The sequence below is a fragment of the Bombina bombina genome, chromosome 4, assembly GCF_027579735.1.
Source record: "Bombina bombina isolate aBomBom1 chromosome 4, aBomBom1.pri, whole genome shotgun sequence".
NCBI classification, from domain to species: Eukaryota; Metazoa; Chordata; class Amphibia; order Anura; family Bombinatoridae; genus Bombina; species Bombina bombina.
This window is the reverse complement of record NC_069502.1, coordinates 399072077-399095429: the sequence shown is the minus strand read 5'-3', so window position 1 is coordinate 399095429 and position 23353 is coordinate 399072077. Positions and strand designations below refer to the sequence as shown.

The 23353-nt window shown below is 40.8% G+C and overlaps 1 protein-coding gene across 1 annotated transcript in view; it reads right to left on the bottom strand.

Annotated features, from left to right (window-relative positions):
• ATP11B (ATPase phospholipid transporting 11B (putative)) overlaps positions 1-23353 on the bottom strand; it is a gene marked incomplete in the record, with an annotated part of 701724 nt that overhangs the window by 339325 nt on the left and 339046 nt on the right. The window contains 2 exon segments of the mRNA XM_053710175.1: positions 11084-11152; positions 12234-12409. Of these exon segments, the coding sequence (XP_053566150.1) occupies positions 11084-11152; positions 12234-12409 (245 nt within the window).

The window sequence follows — 23353 nt, the reverse complement described above, 5'->3', positions numbered from 1 at the left end:
GAATAAAATCCCTGTCCTTGTTCCGTCCGCGGAACTGGATGGATCACTCCCATTACAAGGAGATCTTGCACACAGCTTAGGAATGCCTCTTTCTTTATCTGGTTTGATGATAACCTTGAAAGATGAAATCTCCCTTGTGGAGGAGAAGCTTTGAAGTCCAGAAGATATCCCTGAGATATGATCTCCAACGCCCAGGGATCCTGAACATCTCTTGCCCACGCCTGGGCAAAGAGAGAAAGTCTGCCCCCCACTAGCTCCGTTTCCGGATAGGGGGCCGTTCCTTCATGCTGTCCTGGGGGCAGCAGCAGGCTTCCTGGCCTGCTTGCCCTTGTTCCAGGACTGGTTAGGTTTCCAGGCCTGTCTGGAATGAGCAACAGTTCCCTCTTGTTTTGAAGCGGAGGAAGTTGATGCTGCTCCTGCCTTGAAATTTCGAAAGGCATGAAAATTAGACTGTTTGGCCTTTGATTTGGCCCTGTCCTGAGGAAGGGTATGACCCTTGCCTCCAGTAATGTCAGCAATAATTTCATTCAAGCCAGGCCCGAATAAGGTCTGCCCCTTGAAAGGAATGTTGAGTAATTTAGACTTTGAAGTCACGTCAGCTGACCAGGATTTAAGCCATAGCGCCCTACGCACCTGGATGGCGAATCCGGAATTCTTAGCCGTTAGTTTAGTCAAATGAACAATGGCATCAGAAACAAATGAGTTAGCTAGCTTAAGCGTTCTAAGCTTGTCAATAATTTCATTCAATGGAGCTGTCTGGATGGCCTCTTCCAGGGCCTCAAACCAGAATGCCGCCGCCGCAGCAGTGACAGGCGCAATGCATGCAAGGGGCTGTAAAATAAAACCTTGTTGAATAAACATTTTCTTAAGGTAACCCTCCAATTTTTTTATCCATTGGATCTGAAAAAGCACAACTGTCCTCAACCGGGATAGTGGTACGCTTTGCTAAAGTAGAAATTGCTCCCTCCACCTTAGGGACCGTCTGCCATAAGTCCCGTGTAGTGGCGTCTATTGGAAACATTTTTCTAAATATAGGAGGTGGGGAAAAGGGCACACCGGGTCTATCCCACTCCTTGCTAATAATTTCTGTAAGCCTTTTGGGTATAGGAAAAACGTCAGTACACACCGGCACCGCATAGTATCTATCCAGCCTACACAATTTCTCTGGAATTGCAACTGTGTTACAGTCATTCAGAGCAGCTAATACCTCCCCAAGCAATACACGGAGGTTCTCAAGCTTAAATTTAAAATTAGAAATCTCTGAATCAGGTTTCCCCGAGTCAGAGATGTCACCCACAGACTGAAGCTCTACGTCCTCATGTTCTGCATACTGTGACGCAGTATCAGACATGGCTCTAATAGCATTTGCGCGCTCTGTATCTCTCCTAACCCCAGAGCTATCGTGCTTGCCTCTTAATTCAGGCAATCTAGATAATACCTCTGACAGGGTATTATTCATGATTGCAGCCATGTCCTGCAAGGTAATCGCTATGGGCGTCCCTGATGTAGTGGGCGTCCCTGATGTAATTGGCGCCATATTAGCGTGCATCCCCTGAGCGGGAGGCGAAGGGTCTGACACGTGGGGAGAGTTAGTCTGCATAACTTCCCCCTCGACAGAACCCTCTGGTGATAATTCTTTTATAGATAAAGACTGATCTTTACTGTTTAAGGTGAAATCAATACATTTAGTACACATTCTCCTATGGGGCTCCACCATGGCTTTCAAACATAATGAACAAGTAGGTTCCTCTGTGTCAGACATGTTTAAACAGACTAGCAATAAGACTAGCAAGCTTGGAAAACACTTTAAAACAAGTTTACAAGCAATATAAAAAAATGTTACTGCGCCTTTAAGAAACACAAATTTTCCCAAATTTTGAAATAACAGTGAAAAAACAGAATTTATGCTTACCTGATAAATTACTTTCTCCAACGGTGTGTCCGGTCCACGGCGTCATCCTTACTTGTGGGATATTCTCTTCCCCAACAGGAAATGGCAAAGAGTCCCAGCAAAGCTGGTCACATGATCCCTCCTAGGCTCCGCCCACCCCAGTCATTCGACCGACGGACAGGAGGAAATATATATAGGAGAAACCATATGATACCGTGGTGACTGTAGTTAGAGAAAATAATTCATCAGACCTGATTAAAAAACCAGGGCGGGCCGTGGACCGGACACACCGTTGGAGAAAGTAATTTATCAGGTAAGCATAAATTCTGTTTTCTCCAACATTGGTGTGTCCGGTCCACGGCGTCATCCTTACTTGTGGGAACCAATACCAAAGCTTTAGGACACGGATGAAGGGAGGGAGCAAATCAGGTCACCTAAATGGAAGGCACCACGGCTTGCAAAACCTTTCTCCCAAAAATAGCCTCCGAAGAAGCAAAAGTATCAAATTTGTAAAATTTGGCAAAAGTGTGCAGTGAAGACCAAGTCGCTGCCTTACATATCTGGTCAACAGAAGCCTCGTTCTTGAAGGCCCATGTGGAAGCCACAGCCCTAGTGGAGTGAGCTGTGATTCTTTCAGGAGGCTGCCGTCCGGCAGTCTCATAAGCCAATCGGATAATGCTTTTAAGCCAAAAGGAAAGAGAGGTAGAAGTCGCTTTTTGACCTCTCCTTTTACCAGAATAAACAACAAACAAGGAAGATGTTTGTCTGAAATCTTTAGTAGCCTCTAAATAGAATTTTAGAGCACGGACTACGTCCAAATTGTGTAACAAACGTTCCTTCTTTGAAACTGGATTCGGACACAAAGAAGATACAACTATCTCCTGGTTAATATTTTTGTTGGAAACAACTTTCGGAAGAAAACCAGGCTTAGTACGCAAAACCACCTTATCTGCATGGAACACCAGATAGGGCGGAGAACACTGCAGAGCAGATAACTCTGAAACTCTTCTAGCAGAAGAAATTGCAACCAAAAACAAAACTTTCCAAGATAATAACTTAATATCTACGGAATGTAAGGGTTCAAACGGAACCCCTTGAAGAACTGAAAGAACTAGATTTAGACTCCAGGGAGGAGTCAAAGGTCTGTAAACAGGCTTGATCCTAACCAGAGCCTGAACAAATGCTTGAACATCTGGCACAGCTGCCAGTCTTTTGTGTAGTAAGACAGATAAAGCAGAGATCTGTCCCTTTAGAGAACTTGCAGATAATCCTTTCTCCAAACCTTCTTGTAGAAAGGAGAGAATCTTAGGAATTTTTATCTTATTCCATGGGAATCCTTTGGATTCACACCAACAGATATATTTTTTCCATATTTTATGGTAAATTTTTCTAGTTACAGGCTTTCTAGCCTGAATCAGAGTATCTATTACAGAATCTGAAAACCCACGCTTTGATAAAATCAAGCGTTCAATCTCCAAGCCGTCAGTTGGAGGGAAACCAGATTCGGATGTTCGAATGGACCCTGAACAAGAAGGTCCTGTCTCAAAGGTAGCTTCCATGGTGGAGCCGATGACATATTCACCAGGTTTGCATACCAAGTCCTGCGTGGCCACGCAGGAGCTATCAAGATCACCGAGGCCCTCTCTTGATTGATCCTGGCTACCAGCCTGGGGATGAGAGGAAACGGTGGGAATACATAAGCTAGGTTGAAGGTCCAAGGTGCTACTAGTGCATCTACTAGGGTCGCCTTGGGATCCCTGGATCTGGACCCGTAGCAAGGAACCTTGAAGTTCTGACGAGACGCCATCAGATCCATGTCTGGAATGCCCCATAATTGAGTTATTTGGGCAAAGATTTCCGGATGGAGTTCCCACTCCCCCGGATGGAATGTCTGACGACTCAGAAAATCCGCTTCCCAATTTTCCACTCCTGGGATGTGGATCGCAGACAAGTGGCAGGAGTAATCCTCCGCCCATTGAATTATCTTGGTCACTTCTTTCATCGCCAGGGAAGTCCTTGTTCCCCCCTGATGATTGATATATGCAACGGTCGTCATGTTGTCTGACTGAAACCTTATGAATTTGGCCTTTGCTAGTTGAGGCCAAGCTCTGAGAGCATTGAATATCGCTCTCAGTTCCAGAATGTTTATCGGGAGAAGAGACTCTTCCCGAGACCATAGACCCTGAGCTTTCAGGGATTCCCAGACCACGCCCCAGCCCACTAGGCTGGCGTCGGTCGTGACAATGACCCACTCTGGTCTGCGGAAGCTCATTCCCTGTGACAGATTGTCCAGGGTCAGCCACCAACGGAGTGAATCTCTGGTCTTTTGATCTACTTGAATCGTCGGAGACAAGTCTGTATAATCCCCATTCCACTGTCTGAGCATGCACAGTTGTAATGGTCTTAGATGAATTCGTGGAAAAGGAACTATGTCCATTGTTGCAACCATCAATCCTATTACTTCCATGCACTGCGCTATGGAAGGACGAGGAACAGAATGAAGTACTTGACAAGAGCTTAGAAGTTTTGATTTTCTGACCTCTGTCAGAAAAATCCTCATTTCTAAGGAATCTATTATTGTTCCCAAGAAGGGAACTCTTGTTGACGGGGACAGAGAACTTTTTTCTTTGTTCACCTTCCATCCGTGAGATCTGAGAAAGGCTAGGACGATGTCCGTATGAGCCTTTGCTTTTGACAGGGACGACGCTTGAATCAGGATGTCGTCCAAGTAAGGTACTACTGCAATGCCCCTTGGTCATAGAACCGCTAGAAGGGACCCTAGTACCTTTGTGAAAATCCTTGGAGCAGTGGCTAATCCAAATGGAAGTGCCATAAACTGGTAATGCTTGTCCAGAAAAGCGAACCTTAGGAACTGATGATGTTCCTTGTGGATAGGAATATGTAGGTACGCATCCTTTAAATCCACGGTAGTCATAAATTGATTTTCCTGGATAGTAGGTAGGATCGTTCGAATAGTTTCCATTTTGAACGATGGTACCCTGAGAAATTTGTTTAGGATCTTTAGATCCAAAATTGGTCTGAATGTTCCCTCTTTTTTGGGAACTATGAACAGATTGGAATAAAATCCCATTCCTTGTTCTCTTATTGGAACTGGATGTATCACTCCCATCTTTAACAGGTCTTCTACACAATGTAAGAATGCCTGTCTCTTTATTTGGTTTGAATATAATTGAGACCTGTGGAACCTTCCCCTTGGGGGTAGTTCCTTGAATTCCAGGAGATAACCTTGAGAAACTATTTCTAGCGCCCAAGGATCCTGAACATCTCTTGCCCAAGCCTGAGCAAAGAGAGAAAGTCTGCCCCCCACTAGATCCGGTCCCGGATCGGGGGCTATCCCTTCATGCTGTTTTGGTAGCAGTGGTAGGCTTCTTGGCCTGCTTCAAATAGAAGAACACAGAGGCGCCACCATGGCCCAGTACCACCAAAACAAAGAAATAAATATATAGAAGGCACTATATATACTCACAAACGTCAAGCACCCAGGTGGTGCTAGTGGGGCAGGCTGAAACTTCACAGTAGTTCAGCTCACTGATATACCTCCAAATAGATCCAGTCGGTGTTCCTTGAGAGCCTAAGATCCTATGCCTAGAAAAGAGAGAGGCAAACCAACATGGCCTAGTATTGGAGGTGCTTTGAGCTGAACTACTGTGAAGTTTCAGCCTGCCCCACTAGCACCACCTGGGTGCTTGACGTTTGTGAGTATATATAGTGCCTTCTATATATTTATTTCTTTGTTTTGGTGGTACTGGGCCATGGTGGCGCCTCTGTGTTCTTCTATTTGCAGTATCTAACCATCAGGACGACCATCCTTTGACAGAGTGCTGCCGCCAGATAGTGGGACTTGATTGATGAATGGACATTAACATACCTATACCTACTGTATAGTTCACTGTTCTGTTGTTTTATCCTGTGTTACTGTGTGTATTGTTTTATGTCTAGGTTCTAGACTATTTATCTATCCGATTTTTTGGCAACTGGGAGGCGCACCCTAAAGGGTGTGGTGTGCATTTGTGTATACCACTCCCCACATTATAATTCTTGGCCTGCTTACCCTTGTTCCAGCCTTGCATTGGTTTCCAGGCTGGTTTGGGTTGTGAAGTATTACCCTCTTGCTTAGAGGATACAGAATTAAAGACTGGTCCGTTTCTGCGAAAGGGACGAAAATTAGGCTTATTATTAGCCTTAAAAGACCTATCCTGTGGGAGGGCGTGGCCCTTTCCCCCAGTGATGTCTGAAATAATCTCTTTCAAATCAGGTCCAAATAATGTTTTACCTTTGAAAGGAATGTTAAGCAATTTTGTCTTGGAAGACACATCCGCTGACCAAGACTTTAGCCAAAGCACTCTGCGCGCCACGACAGCAAACCTGAATTTTTCGCCGCTAATCTAGCTAATTGCAAAGCGGCATCTAAAACAAAAGAGTTAGCCAATTTAAGTGCTTGAACTCTGTCCATAACCTCCTCATACGAAGATTCTTTACTGAGCGATTTTTCTAGTTCCTCGAACCAGAAACACGCTGCCGTAGTGACAGGAACAATGCATGAAATTGGTTGTAGAAGGTAACCTTGCTGTACAAAAATCTTTTTAAGCAAACCCTCTAATTTCTTATCCATAGGATCTTAGAAAGCACAACTATCTTCGATAGGAATAGTAGTGCGTTTGTTTAGAGTAGAAACCGCCCCCTCGACCTTGGGGACTGTCTGCCATAAGTCCTTTCTGGGGTCGACTATAGGAAATAATTTCTTAAATATAGGGGGGGGGAACAAAAGGTATGCCGGGCCTTTCCCACTCTTTATTTACTATGTCCGCCACCCGCTTGGGTATAGGAAAAGCGTCGGGGGGCACCGGAACCTCTAGGAACTTGTCCATCTTACATAATTTCTCTGGAATGACCAAATTGTCACAATCATCCAGAGTAGATAACACCTCCTTAAGCAGTGCGCGGAGATGTTCTAATTTAAATTTAAATGTCACAACATCAGGTTCAGCTTGATGAGAAATTTTTCCTGAATCTGAGATTTCTCCATCAGACAAAACCTCCTTCATGGCCCCTTGAGATTGGTGTGAGGGTATGTCAGAACAGTTATCATCAGCGTCCTCTTGCTCTTCAGTGTTTAAAACAGAGCAATCGCGCTTTCTCTGATAAGTAGGCATTTTGGATAAAAGATTTGCTATGGAGTTATCCATTACAGCCGTTAATTGTTGCATGGTAATAAGTATTGGCGCACTAGATGTACTAGGGGCCTCCTGTGTGGGCATAACTGGTGTAGACACAGTAGGGGATGATGTAGTATCATGTTTACTCCCCTCATTTGAGGAATCATCTTGGGCAATATCATTATCTGTTGCATTACTGTCCTTACTTTGTTTGGACACTATGGCACAATTATCACATAAATTTAAATGGGGAGACACATTGGCTTTCATACATATAGAACATAGCTTATCTGATGGTACAGACATGTTAAACAGGCTTAAACTTGTCAACAAAGCACAAAAAACGTTTTAAAATAAAACCGTTACTGTCACTTTAAATTTCAAACTGAAAACACTCTATTACTGAATATGTGAAAAAGTATGAAGGAATTGTTCAAAATTCACCAAAATTTCACCACAGTGTCTTAAAGCATTAAAAGTATTGCACACCAAATTTCAGAGCTTTAACCCTTAAATTAACGGAACCGGAGCCGTTTTTACATTTAACCCCTATACAGTCCCAGAATGAGGCTCTGTCTATAACTAGAAAGGCCCCCATCTGAAAAAGGTGTCCAACACAGTGCCTGCCGTTTTTCTAAACGTTCCCCAAGATTATAATACCAATAATTAGTTAGAATCTGCATAATATGCCTAGTAAAGCAATTGTTTTAGCCCAGAAAAATGTCTACCAGTTTTTAAGCCCTTTTTTGAAGCCCTTTATTCTTTTATGTTTAACTAAGAAAATGGCTTACCGGTCCCCATGAGGGGAAATGACAGCCTTCCAGCATTACATGGTCTTGTTCGAAATATGGCTAGTCATACCTTAAGCAGAAAAGACTGCTAACTGTTTCCCCCAACTGAAGTTACTTCATCTCAACAGTCCTGTGTGGAAACAGCAATCGATTTTAGTTACTGTCTGCTAAAAATCATCTTCCTCTTACAAACAGAAATCTTCATCCTTTTCTGTTTCAGAGTAAATAGTACATACCAGCACTATTTTAAAATAACAAACACTTGATAGAAGAATAAAACTACAAAAAACTCTTAACCATCTCCGTGGAGATGTTGCCTGTGCAACGGCAAAGAGAATGACTGGGGTGGGCGGAGCCTAGGAGGGATCATGTGACCAGCTTTGCTGGGACTCTTTGCCATTTCCTGTTGGGGAAGAGAATATCCCACAAGTAAGGATGACGCCGTGGACCGGACACACCAATGTTGGAGAAAATGCAGTTACACTAACAAAATTTTTACAGTGTATGTAATAAGTTAGCAGAGCATTGCACCCACTTGCAAATGGATGATTAACCCCTTAATACCAAAAACGGAATAACAAATGACAAAAACGTTTTTTAAACAGTCACAACAACTGCCACAGCTCTACTGTGGCTTTTTACCTCCCTCAATACGACTTTTGAAGCCTTTTGAGTCCTTCAGAGAAGTCCTGGATCATGCAGGAAGAAGCTGGATGTCTGTGTCTTTAATTTTTTTTGTGCAAAAAAATGCCAAAATAGGCCCCTCCCACTATTACAACAGTGGGAAGCCTCAGGAAACTGTTTCTAGGCAAAATTCAAGCCAGCCATGTGGAAAAAAACTAGGCCCCAATAAGTTTTATCATCAAACATATGTAAAAAACGATTAAACATGCCAGCAAACGTTTTAAAATACACTTTTATAAGAGTATGTATCTCTATTAATAAGCCTGATACCAGTCGCTATCACTGCATTTAAGGCTTTACTTACATTACTTCGGTATCAGCAGCATTTTCTAGCAAATTCCATCCCTAGAAAAATATTTTAACTGCACATACCTTATTGCAGGAAAACCTGCACGCTATTCCCCCTCTGAAGTTACCTCACTCCTCAGAATATGTGAGAACAGCAAAGGATCTTAGTTACTTCTGCTAAGATCATAGAAAACGCAGGCAGATTCTTCTTCTAAATACTGCCTGAGAAACAGTACACTCCGGTACCATTTAAAAATAACAAACTTTTGATTGAAGAAATAAACTAAGTATAAAACACCACAGTCCTCTTACGACCTCCATCTTAGTTGAGAGTTGCAAGAGAATGACTGGGTATGGCAGTGAGGGGAGGAGCTATATAGCAGCTCTGCTGTGGGTGATCCTCTTGCAACTTCCTGTTGGGAAGGAGAATATCCCACAAGTAATGGATGATCCGTGGACTGGACACACTTAACAAGAGAAATATGTTTTTTAAACAGTCATAACAACTGCCACAGCTCCTACTTTTGAAGCCTTTTGAGCCCTTCAGAGATGTCCTATAGCATGCAGGGGACTGCTGAGGGAAGCTGAATGTCACAGTTTGTAATTTTAACTGCACCAACTGTAACTTTTATACTTTAACAGTGGAAAGCCTCAGGAAACTGTTTCTAGGCAAAAATAAAGCCAGCCATGTGGAAAAAACTAGGCCCCAATAAAGTTTTATCACCAAAGCATATATAAAAACGATTAAACATGCCAGCAAACGTTTTATATTGCACATTAATCAGAGTATATACCTCTGATAGCAAGCCTGATACTAGTCGCTATTAAATCACTGTATTTAGGCTTTAACTTACATTAATCCGGTATCAGCAGCATTTTCTAGCAAATTCCATCCCTAGAAAAACTTAACTGCACATACCTTACAAGAGAAAAGGCCATTCAAAAGTGTAGGGAAATTTCACAAGGAGTGGACTGAGGCTGTAGTCAGTGCATCAAGAGCCACCACACACAGACGGATCCTGGACATGGGCTTCAAATGTCGTATTCCTCTTGTCAAGCCACTCCTGAACAACAACGTCAGAAGCGTCTTACCAGGGCTAAAGAAAAACAGACCTGGTCTGTTGCTCAGTGGTCCAAAGTCCTCTTTTCTGATGAGAGCAAATTTTGCATCTCATTTGGAAACCAAGTACCCAGAGTATGGAGGATGAATGGAGAGGCACACACTGCAAGATGCTTGAAGTCCAGTGTGAAGTTTCCACAGTCTGTGTTGATTTGGGGAGCCATGTCATCTGCTGGTGTTGGTCCACTGTGCTTCCTAAAGTCCAGGGTCAACGCAGCCATCTACCAGGAGATTTTGGAGCACTTCATGCTTCCTTCCGCAGACGAGCTCTATGGTGATGCTAACTTCATTTTCCAGCAGGACTTGGCACCTGCCCAGACTGCCAAAAGCACCAAAACCTGGTTCAATGACCGTGGGATTACTGTGCTTGATTGGCCAGCAAACTCGCCTGACCTGAACCCCATAGAGAATCTATGGGGCATTGCCAAGAGAAAGATGAGAGACATGAGACCGAACAATGCAGAAGAGCTGAAGGCCGCTATTGAAGCATCCTGGTCTTCCATAACACCTCAGCAGTGCCACAGGCTGATAGCTTCCATGCCACGCCACATTGAGGCAGTAATTGCTGCAAAAGGGGCACAAACCAAGTACTGAGTACATACAGTATGCATGCTTATACTTTTCAGAGGTACGATATTGTTCTATGTACAATCCTTGTTTTATTGATTGCATGTAATATTCTAATTTTCTGAGATTGTGGATTTGGGGTTTTCATGAACTGTAAGCCATAATCATCACAATTATGACAAATCATGGCTTGAACTATCTTGCTTTGCATGTAATGAGTCTATCTCATATATTAGTTTCAACTTTTAAGTTGCATTAGTGAAATAAATTAACTTTTGCACGATATTCTAATTTTTCGAGTTTCACCTGTATATATAAATAAACGTACATAAAAAAATTTATATATATATATATATATATATATATATATATATATATATATATATATATATATACACACACATATATATATATATATATATATATATATATATATATATATATATATATATATACACACAATATATATACATACACACACATACACATTAAAACTGGTAGTGTACACATTAGTCAAATTTTGAATTATGCAGATTTAAAAATCACTGATTAAAAAAAAAGATACCTTTCACATTTTCCTCGACACTTTAATTCCATTATTTCTCCCTTTATCCCAGAAAATGTCACTCCCATCCTAAGAAACGAAATAAAACAGTTTAAAGAAATATTTTAGTCAAAAATTAAAAACGGTTATATTTTTTTCCATGAATCACACATGTCATTCTAGTACTGGTAACCAGTGCTTAAAATAATCAACTATAGAGTAAATGTACACTATAAATTGAATACATTAGTTAGTGTTCATAAACATTTTAAAAACTCAATACTTCTTTAAAATAATATGCTCTATTACAAGACTATTATAAATGGAATCATACTGCTGTCAAACCTAAGGGACATAATTTGGGTTAATAAGGACAATATTACATATGATCTGTGAAGCAATGTGTTCAACTTGAAACAGATTATTAAGGGGATATTAAACAGTCTTCACTGGTTTAATAAAAAAGCAGTGGGTTAAACTTAACAAAAATAACTACAATATGTTTTAGTCTTCATTTTAAAAGCATTTTGTGCATTACTTCCCTGGGCTGGGGTCTCTATAGGAAGGCATATCTAGCTAGATGTCATAAAACTTCTAAAGTAACATGAGCTGGTTTGCTATTCAGATAATACTAGAGAGACAGTAAGTCTGTAAGTCTGTTATGCTCAGAAGAGGCAGAATGCAACTTAAGTTCAAAAGAAGTCTTTTCTCATCTCCCTTTTGGCAGTGGCTACAATGAGAAAGTTGTTTGCTTTTTTTTTTTTTTTTTTTTTTTTTTTTTTTACACAATCTGTTTATTTTTTATGTTTACGCCGATTTAACATATTTGTATTTTATTTTTTGTGTCGTTTGCTATAAAATATAAAAATGCTTTAATCTATTACAGCATTGTATTATTGCCGTAATGACCCTTACTATATGTTTAACCCACCCAAAAGTTATTTAAATTTGCAGGAGTGCAAATAACTGCAAATAACTGACCAGGAGGACAGCAAGTTTGTTTAAGGTACATTTACACAATAATAAAATACTTTAAAGAAAGAATGACATTTATTTTTGCATTGTCATGCCCCTTTAAAGTGATGGTAAATCCTAGCATTTTTTAAATTGACCATCACTTAAATGTGAACATGATTTTATTTTTACTATGGCTCTACTGATCCTCTCTCACCTTTTGGAAGCTTCCACCAAAGCTTTTTCATCAGGCGAAGCAGCGTAATATTCTAATTGGCCTGACACCCCATTTGCATAATGAAGACCATCTACACAGCTGTCAGGTTGGTCATAGTTGATTTGTACAGTGTGACATAATGAGACAGCCTTAAAAAAGAGCTCTTCTTCCTTACTCTGGTGAAATAAATGTTATTAGACTTAAACAAAGCAATACAATACACAATTTCATATATCAATCTATATTCAGCACAACATGCATAGTTATTTATACAATATACTAAACAGCACAGTATATAAAAAAAAAAAACAGTGCCAAAAGTAAAAAATAAATAATAGCCTTTTATCAAGTTAGGCTAAATATTGAGTCATCTTATGGCTTATGAAGTTGCAGTGTAGTATTTGTTTAATTAAAGGGACAGTAAAGTGCACAATTTTAAAATGTTTTCCAATTTACTTCCATCAGGGGTGTCACAAAGGGAGCACTAACCCCTCCCAGCATAATGACTAGTGGGGGGTGAGGGAGGGATCAGGGAGCGGGAGGTGTCAGATGGGGATAATCTCTATTCTGCATAAAAAATTACCTTACTAACTGATTAACCCCTTCACTGCTAGGAATTTCAAGTAAGGTGTGCAGCTGCAATTAGCAGCATTCTAATTGAAAAAAGGAAATGGCAAAGCCATGCATGTCTGCTATTTCTTAACAAAGGCGGTCCCAGAGTTTTAACAACCATTTGTAATTTGACTGCAGTAATTGTGTAAATAATTTCAGTTAGAAACCCAAAGTTTGCAAAAAAGTTAATTTATTTTATTTTATATGATCCTGGCGGCTAAATGCTGACATCAAATATACTAAATAGGGCCTAGATCAATATCTTGGCTCATCTATTTATAAAGTTTTCATAGGTAAATCGAAAAATCAAAAACTCGACTTCTGTTTAAATGGGGTGATATCAATAAATGCTAAAAAGTCTCCGGTACTTTGGGCAAGTTTTTCACTGAAATTCCTGGTACCAAACGGGTTAATGTCTACTTCTGTTTGCTCTGAAAAGTATATTAATCACTTCAACCCTACTGACTTGACAATGTATAGTACCTAACATAACAAGTGTAGATAAACAAGATTGTATTTGGACCTGCAATACTCTGCTGGAATAATGCTTTCTCAAGGCCTTTTCTTTTCTTTTTTTTTAAATATTTATTTATATCTCAAACAAAATGTACAATCAAATAAATTTCACCTTTATATACCACGCAGGGTCAGGTGTAACATAACAAGATACAAAACAAAAGAATTTCTCCTTCATATAGAATCAGAAAGAAAAAAAAAACCATATATGACATGTTCATACATAACGTTGGTTTTTTTTTTCATTTTAAATAAGCATAACACCATATTCACACTATTACACACTCTTACTTCCTTCCCCTCTCTCTTCCCCTTCCTTCTTCCTCTCTCTTCCTTTTCTTCCCTTCCCCTTACTCTCTACCTTTTTCTCTCTTTTTCTAACTGCCTTTTTCCCCATCCCTTTGTTTTCCTTATCCCTCTCTATAATTGGTTATCCAAGAATGTGGGAAAAGATCCAGAGCCACTAGGTCCATAAAAGAATTTGAGGACAAAAAAGGGGTCAGGATACATTTTTGTATTGCTAAGGGGTATGATTTAATAATTGGTAGCCAGCCGGGTAAGAAAGATTTTATTCTCTTTTCCGAAGTAGCTTGCAAATGAAATGATTCATATATAATTTGGATTTGAATCTCATTCAAAATTCGTGATAATCCAGGAGCCAAATTAGATTTCCAATTTTTAACAATTTGATATCTGACAGCTAAAATGATAGAAAATTTACCTGAAAGCCCCTATTACTAGAGGCATCTAACCAGAATATCTCATTGAGTGATAACAAGATAGCTGTCTTATAATGTAAATTAAACCAATATTCTATCTTACGCCAAAGTTGCAAAATTTTTAGGCAATACCAAAACATATGAAAAGTATCCGCTTTGGGCATCTTACAGCGGGGACAGGCCCCGTTGTTAGTAGGATATAATTTAGCTAATTTTATTGGGGATAGGTAGTAATTGTTAATGAGTTTTAAATGGGATTCTCTCCAGCTACTGGGAATTTCACATTTCTTCAGATTCGCCATACTTTGTTTAATTTGTCCAGGATCTATTAAAGGGAAGGTGGGAATCCAAGTAAAGGTCAATTTATCCAAGAAAATGAAGGTTTGTTTAGAGAGCATAATATCGTACATGAGAGAAATAGAGGAGTTACCAGTCGTAAATTTTTGAATACATAAATTGATATCAGACCACGCATTTATTCTACTCATATCCCAATTTCGGGTATTAATATAATGCCGCACTTGTAGATAGGCAAAAAAATTGGATCTAGCTAGCTGGAAATGTTGCGACAGAGTTTCAAAAGATAATATTTGCCCATTTTGTGGGAGAATCTGACAGATGTATTTAAGATCTTTTTCAGCCCACTCTCTAAACACTATTTGATTGAGACCTGGAGAGAATTGTGGATTTCCAATAATCGGCAAGAATCCAGAAAATGTAAAATCTATTTCCAAAATTGTACAGCCTTTCTGCCAAGCCGCCACAATATTTCTAATAGAAATTAAAGAAGATAGGTTGTCTGGTAGTAATTGGAAAGGGCAATGTAATATTTCTTTCAAAATGAAAGGAGAAACCATGTGAGTCTCCATCTCTAAAGATGAGACTGACTCAGTTCCTACAATCCAGTCTACTGCCGTTTTAATTAAACAAGCCCAGTTATATAATTTAAAATTGGGAAAAGCAAGGCCTGCAGCCACAAATTTTTGCATTAGTCTATCCAAAGAGATAGGTGGTTTCCTGTTGTCCCATATAAATTTGGAACAATAGGAATAAAGTTTTCGTAAGTCCTTGCTGAGAATGAACAGCGGGAAATTCTGAAGGGGATAAAGTAATCGGGGGAAAATAATTGTTTTCATTAAATTGATACGAGCAGTAATAGATAGTCGAAATGAAATCCATAATTCCAAATCAATTTTAATCTTCTGAAAGAGAGGCGAAAAATGAAGCCCATACCAATTTTTCGGATTTTTATGTAATACTATGCCTAAGTAGGTGATTGCTTCGACCACCTTAAATGGGTGCTCTTGAAAACTAGTTCTAGATTTATTAACCCAGATAGGCTCGCTTTAATTAAAATTATTTTTATATCCAGCGAAAGAACTAAACTCCTCTAGAAATTGTAATGCTGTAGGAATTGAGTAGGATGAATTCTTCAAAAATAATAGTAAATCATCTGCATAAAGAAGAATCCTTAGAGAATAGGAACCCATACTGATTCCTTTTAATAAATTTCTTAGGTGGATGGCCAAGGGTTCCAAAGCCAAATTAAATAAAAGGGATGACAAGGGACACCCCTGTCTTGTTCTCCGCCCAAGAGAAATTTTTGGGGAGAGAAGGCCATTAACAATAAGAAACGAGATTGGATTTGTATAGATTTTACGAATGAACTGAATAAATTGATTCTTAAAACCAAAGTTCTCTAAAACTTTGAACAAATGGCCCCATGAAATAGCATCAAATGCCTTTTCAGTGTCTAAAGAAAGATACCAGAAATAGTCAAGGAAAGTCACTAGTTTACGAATATTCTTTGAGGAAGTCCTGGACTTCATAAAACCAATCTGGTCTGGATGAATAAGAATAACCAAGGATGAAGAAAGCCTATCTGCTAAAATGGCCATTATAATTTTGTAATCTGTATTAAGAACAGATATGGGCCTGTAGGAGGCCGGTTCTTCAGGATTTTTACATTTCTTGAGGATTAAAGTAATATTGGCAGCAGAAAAATAAGAAGAAATGGAGCTATCTGAGAGAAAATAATTATTAAATAATTTTTCAAGTGTTGGGGTAATTTCCGGAGCCAATATTCTATAAAATCCTGCCGGAAGGCAATCCGGACCAGGAGCCTTATTTAACCGCATCTTAGCTATCATTTTAACAATTTCTTCAACCGAGATCGGGGCATTAAGTAATGGTAGCTCGTCCTCTTGAATTTGGGGCAGCTTAATTTTAGACCAAAATTTATCTTGATTATATAAGTTGCTATCCTGACTAGAATATAGCTTCTGATAGTAAGAAAGGAGCACTCTATTAATATCTCTTGTATCAGTATAACGAGTATAATTTTCTTTAATAACAGGAATGTAATTCTTCTTCTTTCTGTTATTTATTAATTTAGCTAAAAATTTAGCTGAACTGCCATAAAGGCCTCTAAAACGTACATTTATTTTGGCTTCTTCGTCTTGGGATCTCTGTTCTAGAAATACATCTCTTTCTTTTCTCAAATCAAGATACTTATTCCAACTCACCAAGGACCGGTCCTCATAGAATCTTCTATAAGCGTCTCTAAATTGGTTAGATAACTGAATTTCTTGAATCCTAGACTTCTTTTTCCTACATATTAAGTAAGTCTTAATTTCTCCTCTTAGGACTGCTTTAGCAGCTTCCCAGAAGATCTCAACTTTATTAAAGTATGAAATGTTATGTGTACAATAGTCCTTCCATTTTTGCTTAAGCCAGTTAGAAAATCTAGGGTTATTCAAGAGATAACGCAGAAAAAAACATAATTTATGCTTACCTGATAAATTTATTTCTCTTGTAAGATGTATCGAGTCCACAAATTCATCCATACTTGTGGGATATTCTCCTTCCCTACAGGAAGTGGCAAAGGGAGCACCCACAGCAGAGCTGTCTATATAGCTCCTCCCTTAGCTCCACCCCCCAGTCATTCGACCGAAGGCTAGGAAGAAAAGGAGAAACTATAGGGTGCAGTGGTGACTGAAGTTTTTTAAATAAAAATATATTGCCTGTCTTGATATACAGGGCGGGCCATGGACTCGATACATCACAAGAGAAATACATTTATCAGGTAAGCATAAATTATGTTTTCTTTTGTAAGATGTATCCAGTCCACGGATTCATCCATACTTGTGGGATACCAATACCAAAGCTTTAGGACACGGATGAAGGGAGGGACAAGACAGGGACCTTAAACAGAAGGCACCACTGCTTATAGAACCTTTCTCCCAAAAATAGCCTCCGAAGAAGCAAAAGTATCGAATTTGGAAAATTTGGAAAAAGTATGAAGCGAAGACCAAGTCGCTGCCTTACAAATCTGTTCAACAGAAGCCTCTTTTTTAAAAGCCCATGTGGAAGCCACTGCTCTAGTAGAATGAGCAGTAATTCTTTCAGGAGGCTGCTGTCCAGCAGTCTCATAAGCCAAACGGATGATGCTTTTCAGCCAAAAGGAAAGAGGTAGCCGTAGCCTTTTGACCTGTCCGTTTACCAGAATAAACAACAAACAATGAAGATGTTTGACGGAAATCTTTAGTTGCTTGTAAGTAGAACTTTAAAGCACGAACCAAATCAAGATTGTGCAACAGACGTTCCTTCTTGAAGAAGGATTAGGACACAGTGAAGGAACAACAATCTCCTGATTGATATTCCTATTAGAAACAACCTTAGGAAGAAACCCAGGTTTGGTACGCAAAACCACCTTATCTGCATGGAAAATAAGGTAAGGTGAGTCACACTGCAAAGCAAATAACTCAGAAACTCTTCGAGCCGAAGAGATAGCTACTAAAAACAAAACATTCCAAGATAGAAGCTTAATATCTATGGAATGCATAGGTTCAAACGGAACCCCTTGAAGAACTTTAAGAACTAAGATTAGGCTCCATGGTGGAGAAACAGGTTTAAATACAGGCTTGATCCTGACCAAGGCCTGACTAAATGATTGAACGTCTGGGACATCTGCCAGACGTTTGTGTAAAAGAATAGACAAAGGAGATATTTGTCCTTTTAAGGAACTAGCTGATAATCCCTTCTCCAATACTTCTTGGAGAAAAGACAATATTCTAGGAATCCTAATCTTACTCCATGAGTAACCCTTGGATTCACACCAATAAAAATATTTGCGCCAAATCTTCCTGGTGACAGGCTTTCTAGCTTGAATCAGGGTATCAATGACCGACTCAGAGAAACCATGCTTTGATAGAATCAGGCGTTCAATCGCCAAGCAGTCAGACGCAGAGAAATTAGATTTGGATGCGTGAATGGACCTTGGATTAGAAGGTCCTGCCTCATTGGCAGAGTCCACGGTGGAACCGATGACATGTCCACTAGGTCTGCATACCAAGTCCTGCGTGGCCACGCAGGTGCTATCAGAATCACCGAAGCTCTCTCCTGCTTGATTCTGGCAATCAGACGTGGGAGGAGAGGAAACGGTGGAAATACATAGGCCAGATTGAAGGACCAGGGCACTGCTAGATCATCTATCAGTACCGCCTGGGGATCCCGGGACCTGGACCCGTAACAAGGAAGTTTGGCATTCTGACGGGACACCATCAGATCCAATTCTGGTGTGCCCCATAGCCGAGTCAGCTGGGCAAATACCTCCGGATGGAGCTCCCACTGCCCCGGATGAAAAGTCTAACGACTTAGGAAATCCGCCTCTCAGTTCTCTACTCCTGGGATAGGGATTGCTGAGAGATGGCAAGAGTGATCCTCCACCCATTGGATTATTTTGGTTACCTCCATCATCACTAAAGAACTCCGTGTTCCTCCTTGATGATTGATATAAGCTACAGTCGTGATGTTGTCTGACTGAAATCTGATGAATTTGGCCGCAGCAAGCTGAGGCCACGCCTGAAGCGCATTGAATATCGCTCTCAGTTCTAGGATGTTTATCGGGAGGAGAGTTTCCTCCTGAGACCATAAGCCCTGTGCTTTCAGGGAGTTCCAGACTGCACCCCAGCCTAGCAGGCTGGCATCTGTCGTTACTATGAGCCACTCTGGCCTGCAGAAACACATTCCCTGAGACAGGTGGTCCTGAGACAACCACCAGAGAAGAGAATCTCTGGTCTCCTGGTCCAGATGCAGTTGAGGAGATAAATCTGCATAATCCCCATTCCACTGTTTGAGCATGCATAGTTGCAGTGGTCTGAGGTGTAGGCGGGCAAAAGGAACTATGTCAATTGCCGCTACCATGAGTCCGATTACCTCCATACACTGAGCCACTGATGGCCGAGGAATGGAATGAAGAGCTCGGCAAGTGGTTAAGAGGTTTGATTTTCTGACCTCCGTCAGAAATATTTTAATTTCTACCGAGTCTATCAGAGTCCCTAGGAAGGAAACTCTTGTGAGAGGGACGAGAGAACTCTTTTTTATGTTCACCTTCCACCCGTGAGATCTCAGAAAAGCCAACATGATGTCCGTGTGAGACTTGGCTAGTTGGAAAGTCGACGCCTGAATTAAGATGTCGTCTAGATAAGGCGCCACTGTTATGCCCCGTGGCCTTAGCACCGCCAAAAGGGACCCTAGCACTTTTGTGAAAATTCTGGGAGCCGTGGCCAACCCGAAGGGAAGGGCCACAAACTGGAAATGCCTGTCCAGAAAGGCAAATCTGAGGAATTGATGATCTCTGTGAATAGGAATGTGTAGATATGCATCCTGTAAGTCCACGGTAGTCATATATTGACCCTCCTGGATCATTGGTAGAATAGTCCGACTAGTCTCCATCTTGAATGATGGTACTCTGAGGAATTTGTTTAGAATTTTGAGATCCAAGATTGGTCTGAAAGTTCCCTCTTTTTTGGGAACCACAAACAGGTTTGAGTAAAACCCTAGCCCTTGTTCCTCTTTTGGAACTGGGCGGATCACTCCCATGGTATGTAGGTCTTCTACACAGCGTAAGAACGCCTCTCTCTTTGTCTGGTTTGCAGACAATTAAGAAATGTGAAATCTCCCCCTTGGGGGGGGGGGGGGGGGAGTCTTTGAAGTCCAGAAGATATCCCTGGGACACAATTTCTAAATCGAATTGTGAACATCTCTTGCCCAAGCCTGAGCGAAGAGAGTCTGCCCCCTACTAGATCAGGTCCCGGATCAGGGGCTACCCCTTCATGCTGTCTTAGAGGCAGCTGCAGGCTTCTTGGCCTGTTTACCCTTGTTCCAAGCCTGGTAAGGTCTCCAGACAGACTTGGATTGGGCAAAATTCCCCTCTTGCTTTGCAGCAGAGGAAGCTGAAGCGGGACCACCCTTGAAGTTCCGAAAGGAACGAAAATTATTTTGTTTGGTCTTCATTTTATTTGTTTTATCCTGAGGGAGGGCATGGCCTTTCCCTCCAGTGATGTCTGAAATAATCTCTTTCAGTTCAGGCCCGAATAGGTTCTTTCCTTTGAAAGGGATGTTCAAAAGTTTAGATTTTGATGACACATCAGCAGACCAGGACTTAAGCCATAACGCCCTGCATGCTAAAATGGCATAACAATTCTTTGCTGCTAATTTAGCCAATTGGAAAGCGGCATCTGTAATGAAAGAATTAGCCAACTTAAGGGCCTTAATTCTATCCATAATATCCTCTAATGGAGTCTCCATCTGAAGAGCCTCTTCTAGAGCCTCTAACCAGAAAGCAGCTGCAGTAGTTACAGGAACAATGTACGCAATAGGTTGGAGAAGAAAACCTTGATGAACAAAAATTTTCTTCAGGAGACCCTCTAATTTTTTATCCATAGGATCTTTGCAAGCACAACTGTCTTTGATAGGTATAGTTGTACGCTTAGCAAGAGTAGAAATAGCTCCCTCCACCTTAGGGACCGTCTGCCACGAGTCCCGCATGGTGTCAGATATGGGAAACATTTTCTTAAAAACAGGAGGGGGAGCAAACGCAATACCTGGTCTAACCCACTCCTTAGTAACAATATTCACAATCCTCTTAGGGACTGGAAAAACATCAGTATAAACAGGAACCTCTAAGTATATGTCCATTTTACACAATTTCTCTGGGACCACTATAGGGTCACAATCATCTAGAGTCGCTAAAACCTCCCTGAGCAATAAGCAGAGGTGTTCAAGCTTAAATTTAAAGGCCGTCATATCAGAATCTGTCTGAGGGAGTGTTTTTCCTGAATCAGAAATTTCTCCCTCAGATAACAAATCCCTTACCCCTACTTCAGAACATTGTGAGGGTATATCGGATACGGCTACTAAAGCGTCAGACGGCTCAGCATTTGTTCTTAACCCAGAGCTGTCATGCTTTCCTTGAAAACCAGGCAGTTTAGATAAAACCTCTGTGAGGGTTGTAATCATAACTGTGGCCATGTCTTGTAAAGTAAATGAATTCAACGCACTAGAGGTACTAGGCGTCACTTGTGCGGGCGTTACTGGTTGTGACACTTGGGGAGAGCTAGATGTTAAACCCTCATTTCCTTCTGTCTGAGAATCATCTATTGCAATATTTTTAATTGCTAAAATATGCTCTTTATAATTTATAGACATATCAGTGCAAGTGGGACACATTCTAAGAGGGGGTTCCACAATGGCTTCTAAACACATTGAACAAGGATTTTCCTTGGTATCAGACATGTTAAACAGGCTAGTAATGCAATAAGCAAGCTTGGAGAACTCTTTAATCAAAGCAAATAACACTTAGAAAAAAACGGTACTGTGCCTTTAAGAGAAAAAAAGCTGCACAAACTCTGCAAAACAGTGTAAAAAAGCAGTAAACTCAACGAAATTTTTACAGTAGCATCATAAAGCCTTAACTTAAGTAACTTTGCACAGCTATGCAAATAAACAATTAACCCCTTAATGTAAAAACCGGATTGACAAAACGTCAAAAACCGGTAAAAAACGTTCAGCACCTTGCCACAGCTCTGCTGTGGCGCCTACCTGCCCTTTAGGAATGATTTGTGGGGAAAAACCTTCTTTAAAGCCCTTCAAACACAGCAGGAAACTCTGGAGAAGCAGCTGGATGTCTCTGAGGAAAAGAAACTGCGCAACTGAGGCACGGAAATAGGCCCCTCCCACCTCACTCAATGTTATGGGGCCTAAAAGAATCACAACAGTGTGTTTCTCAAACTAGCCATGTGGGTTAATAACCCTTAAACAAGCCACAATGACCCCTTAAAGTCCCTCAAAAAATGTTATATTTGCCATAAAAACAAACGTTTTTTTCCTATCAGTGTCATCAGTAACTAATAAGCCCTTTATGCAAGCTGGGATTCCTACTAAGTATCTGAATACAACTTACCCTTCCCTCATGGGGATATTGCCAGCCTTTTCTAGAATTATCACAGTCTGCCTAGAAAAAAATAGACTGAACATACCTCAATGCAGTTTAGCCTGCAAACCGTTCCCCCAACTGAAGTTTTCCTGTACTCTTCAGCCCTTGTGAGAACAGCAGTGGATCTAGGTTACAAAGTGCTAAGATCATCATCCTCCTTGCAGAAATCGTCATCCCTTTTCTGCCAGAGAGTAAATGGTACACACCGGTACCATTTAAAATAAAAAACTTTTGCTTTTATCTATGGAATGCATAGGTTCAAACGGAACCCCTTGAAGAACTCTAAGGACTAAGTTTAGGCTCCAAGGCGGAGCAGCAGGCTTAAATACAGGCTTAATTCTGACCAAAGCCTGACTAAAAGTTTGAACGTCTGGGACATCTGCCAGACGTTTGTGTAGTAGAATAGACAAAGCAGATATTTGTCCTTTTAGAGAACTAGCTGATAATCCCTTCTCCAAACCCTCTTGGAGAAAAGACAATATTCTAGGAATCCTAATCTTACTCCACGAGTAACCTTTGGACTCACACCAATAAAGATATTTGCGCTAAATCTTATGATAGATCTACCTGGTGACAGGCTTTCTAGCCTGAATCAGGGTATCAATGACCGACTCAGAGAACCCACGCTTTGATAGAACTAGGCGTTCAATCCCCAAGCAGTCAGACGCAGAGAAACTAGATTTGGATGTGAGAACGGACCTTGGATTAGAAGGTCCCGCCTCATTGGCGGGGTCCACGGTGGAACCGAGGACATGCCCACTAGGTCTGCATACCAAGTCCTGCGTGGCCACGCAGGTGCTATCAGAATCACCGAAGCTCTCTCCTGCTTGATTCTGGCAACCAGACGTGGAAGGAGAGGAAGCGGTGGAAATACGTAGGCCAGATTGAAGGACCAAGGTACTGCTAGAGCATCTATCAGTACCGCCTTGGGATCCCGGGACCTGGACCCGTAACAAGGAAGTTTGGCATTCTGACGCGACGCCATCAGATCTAAA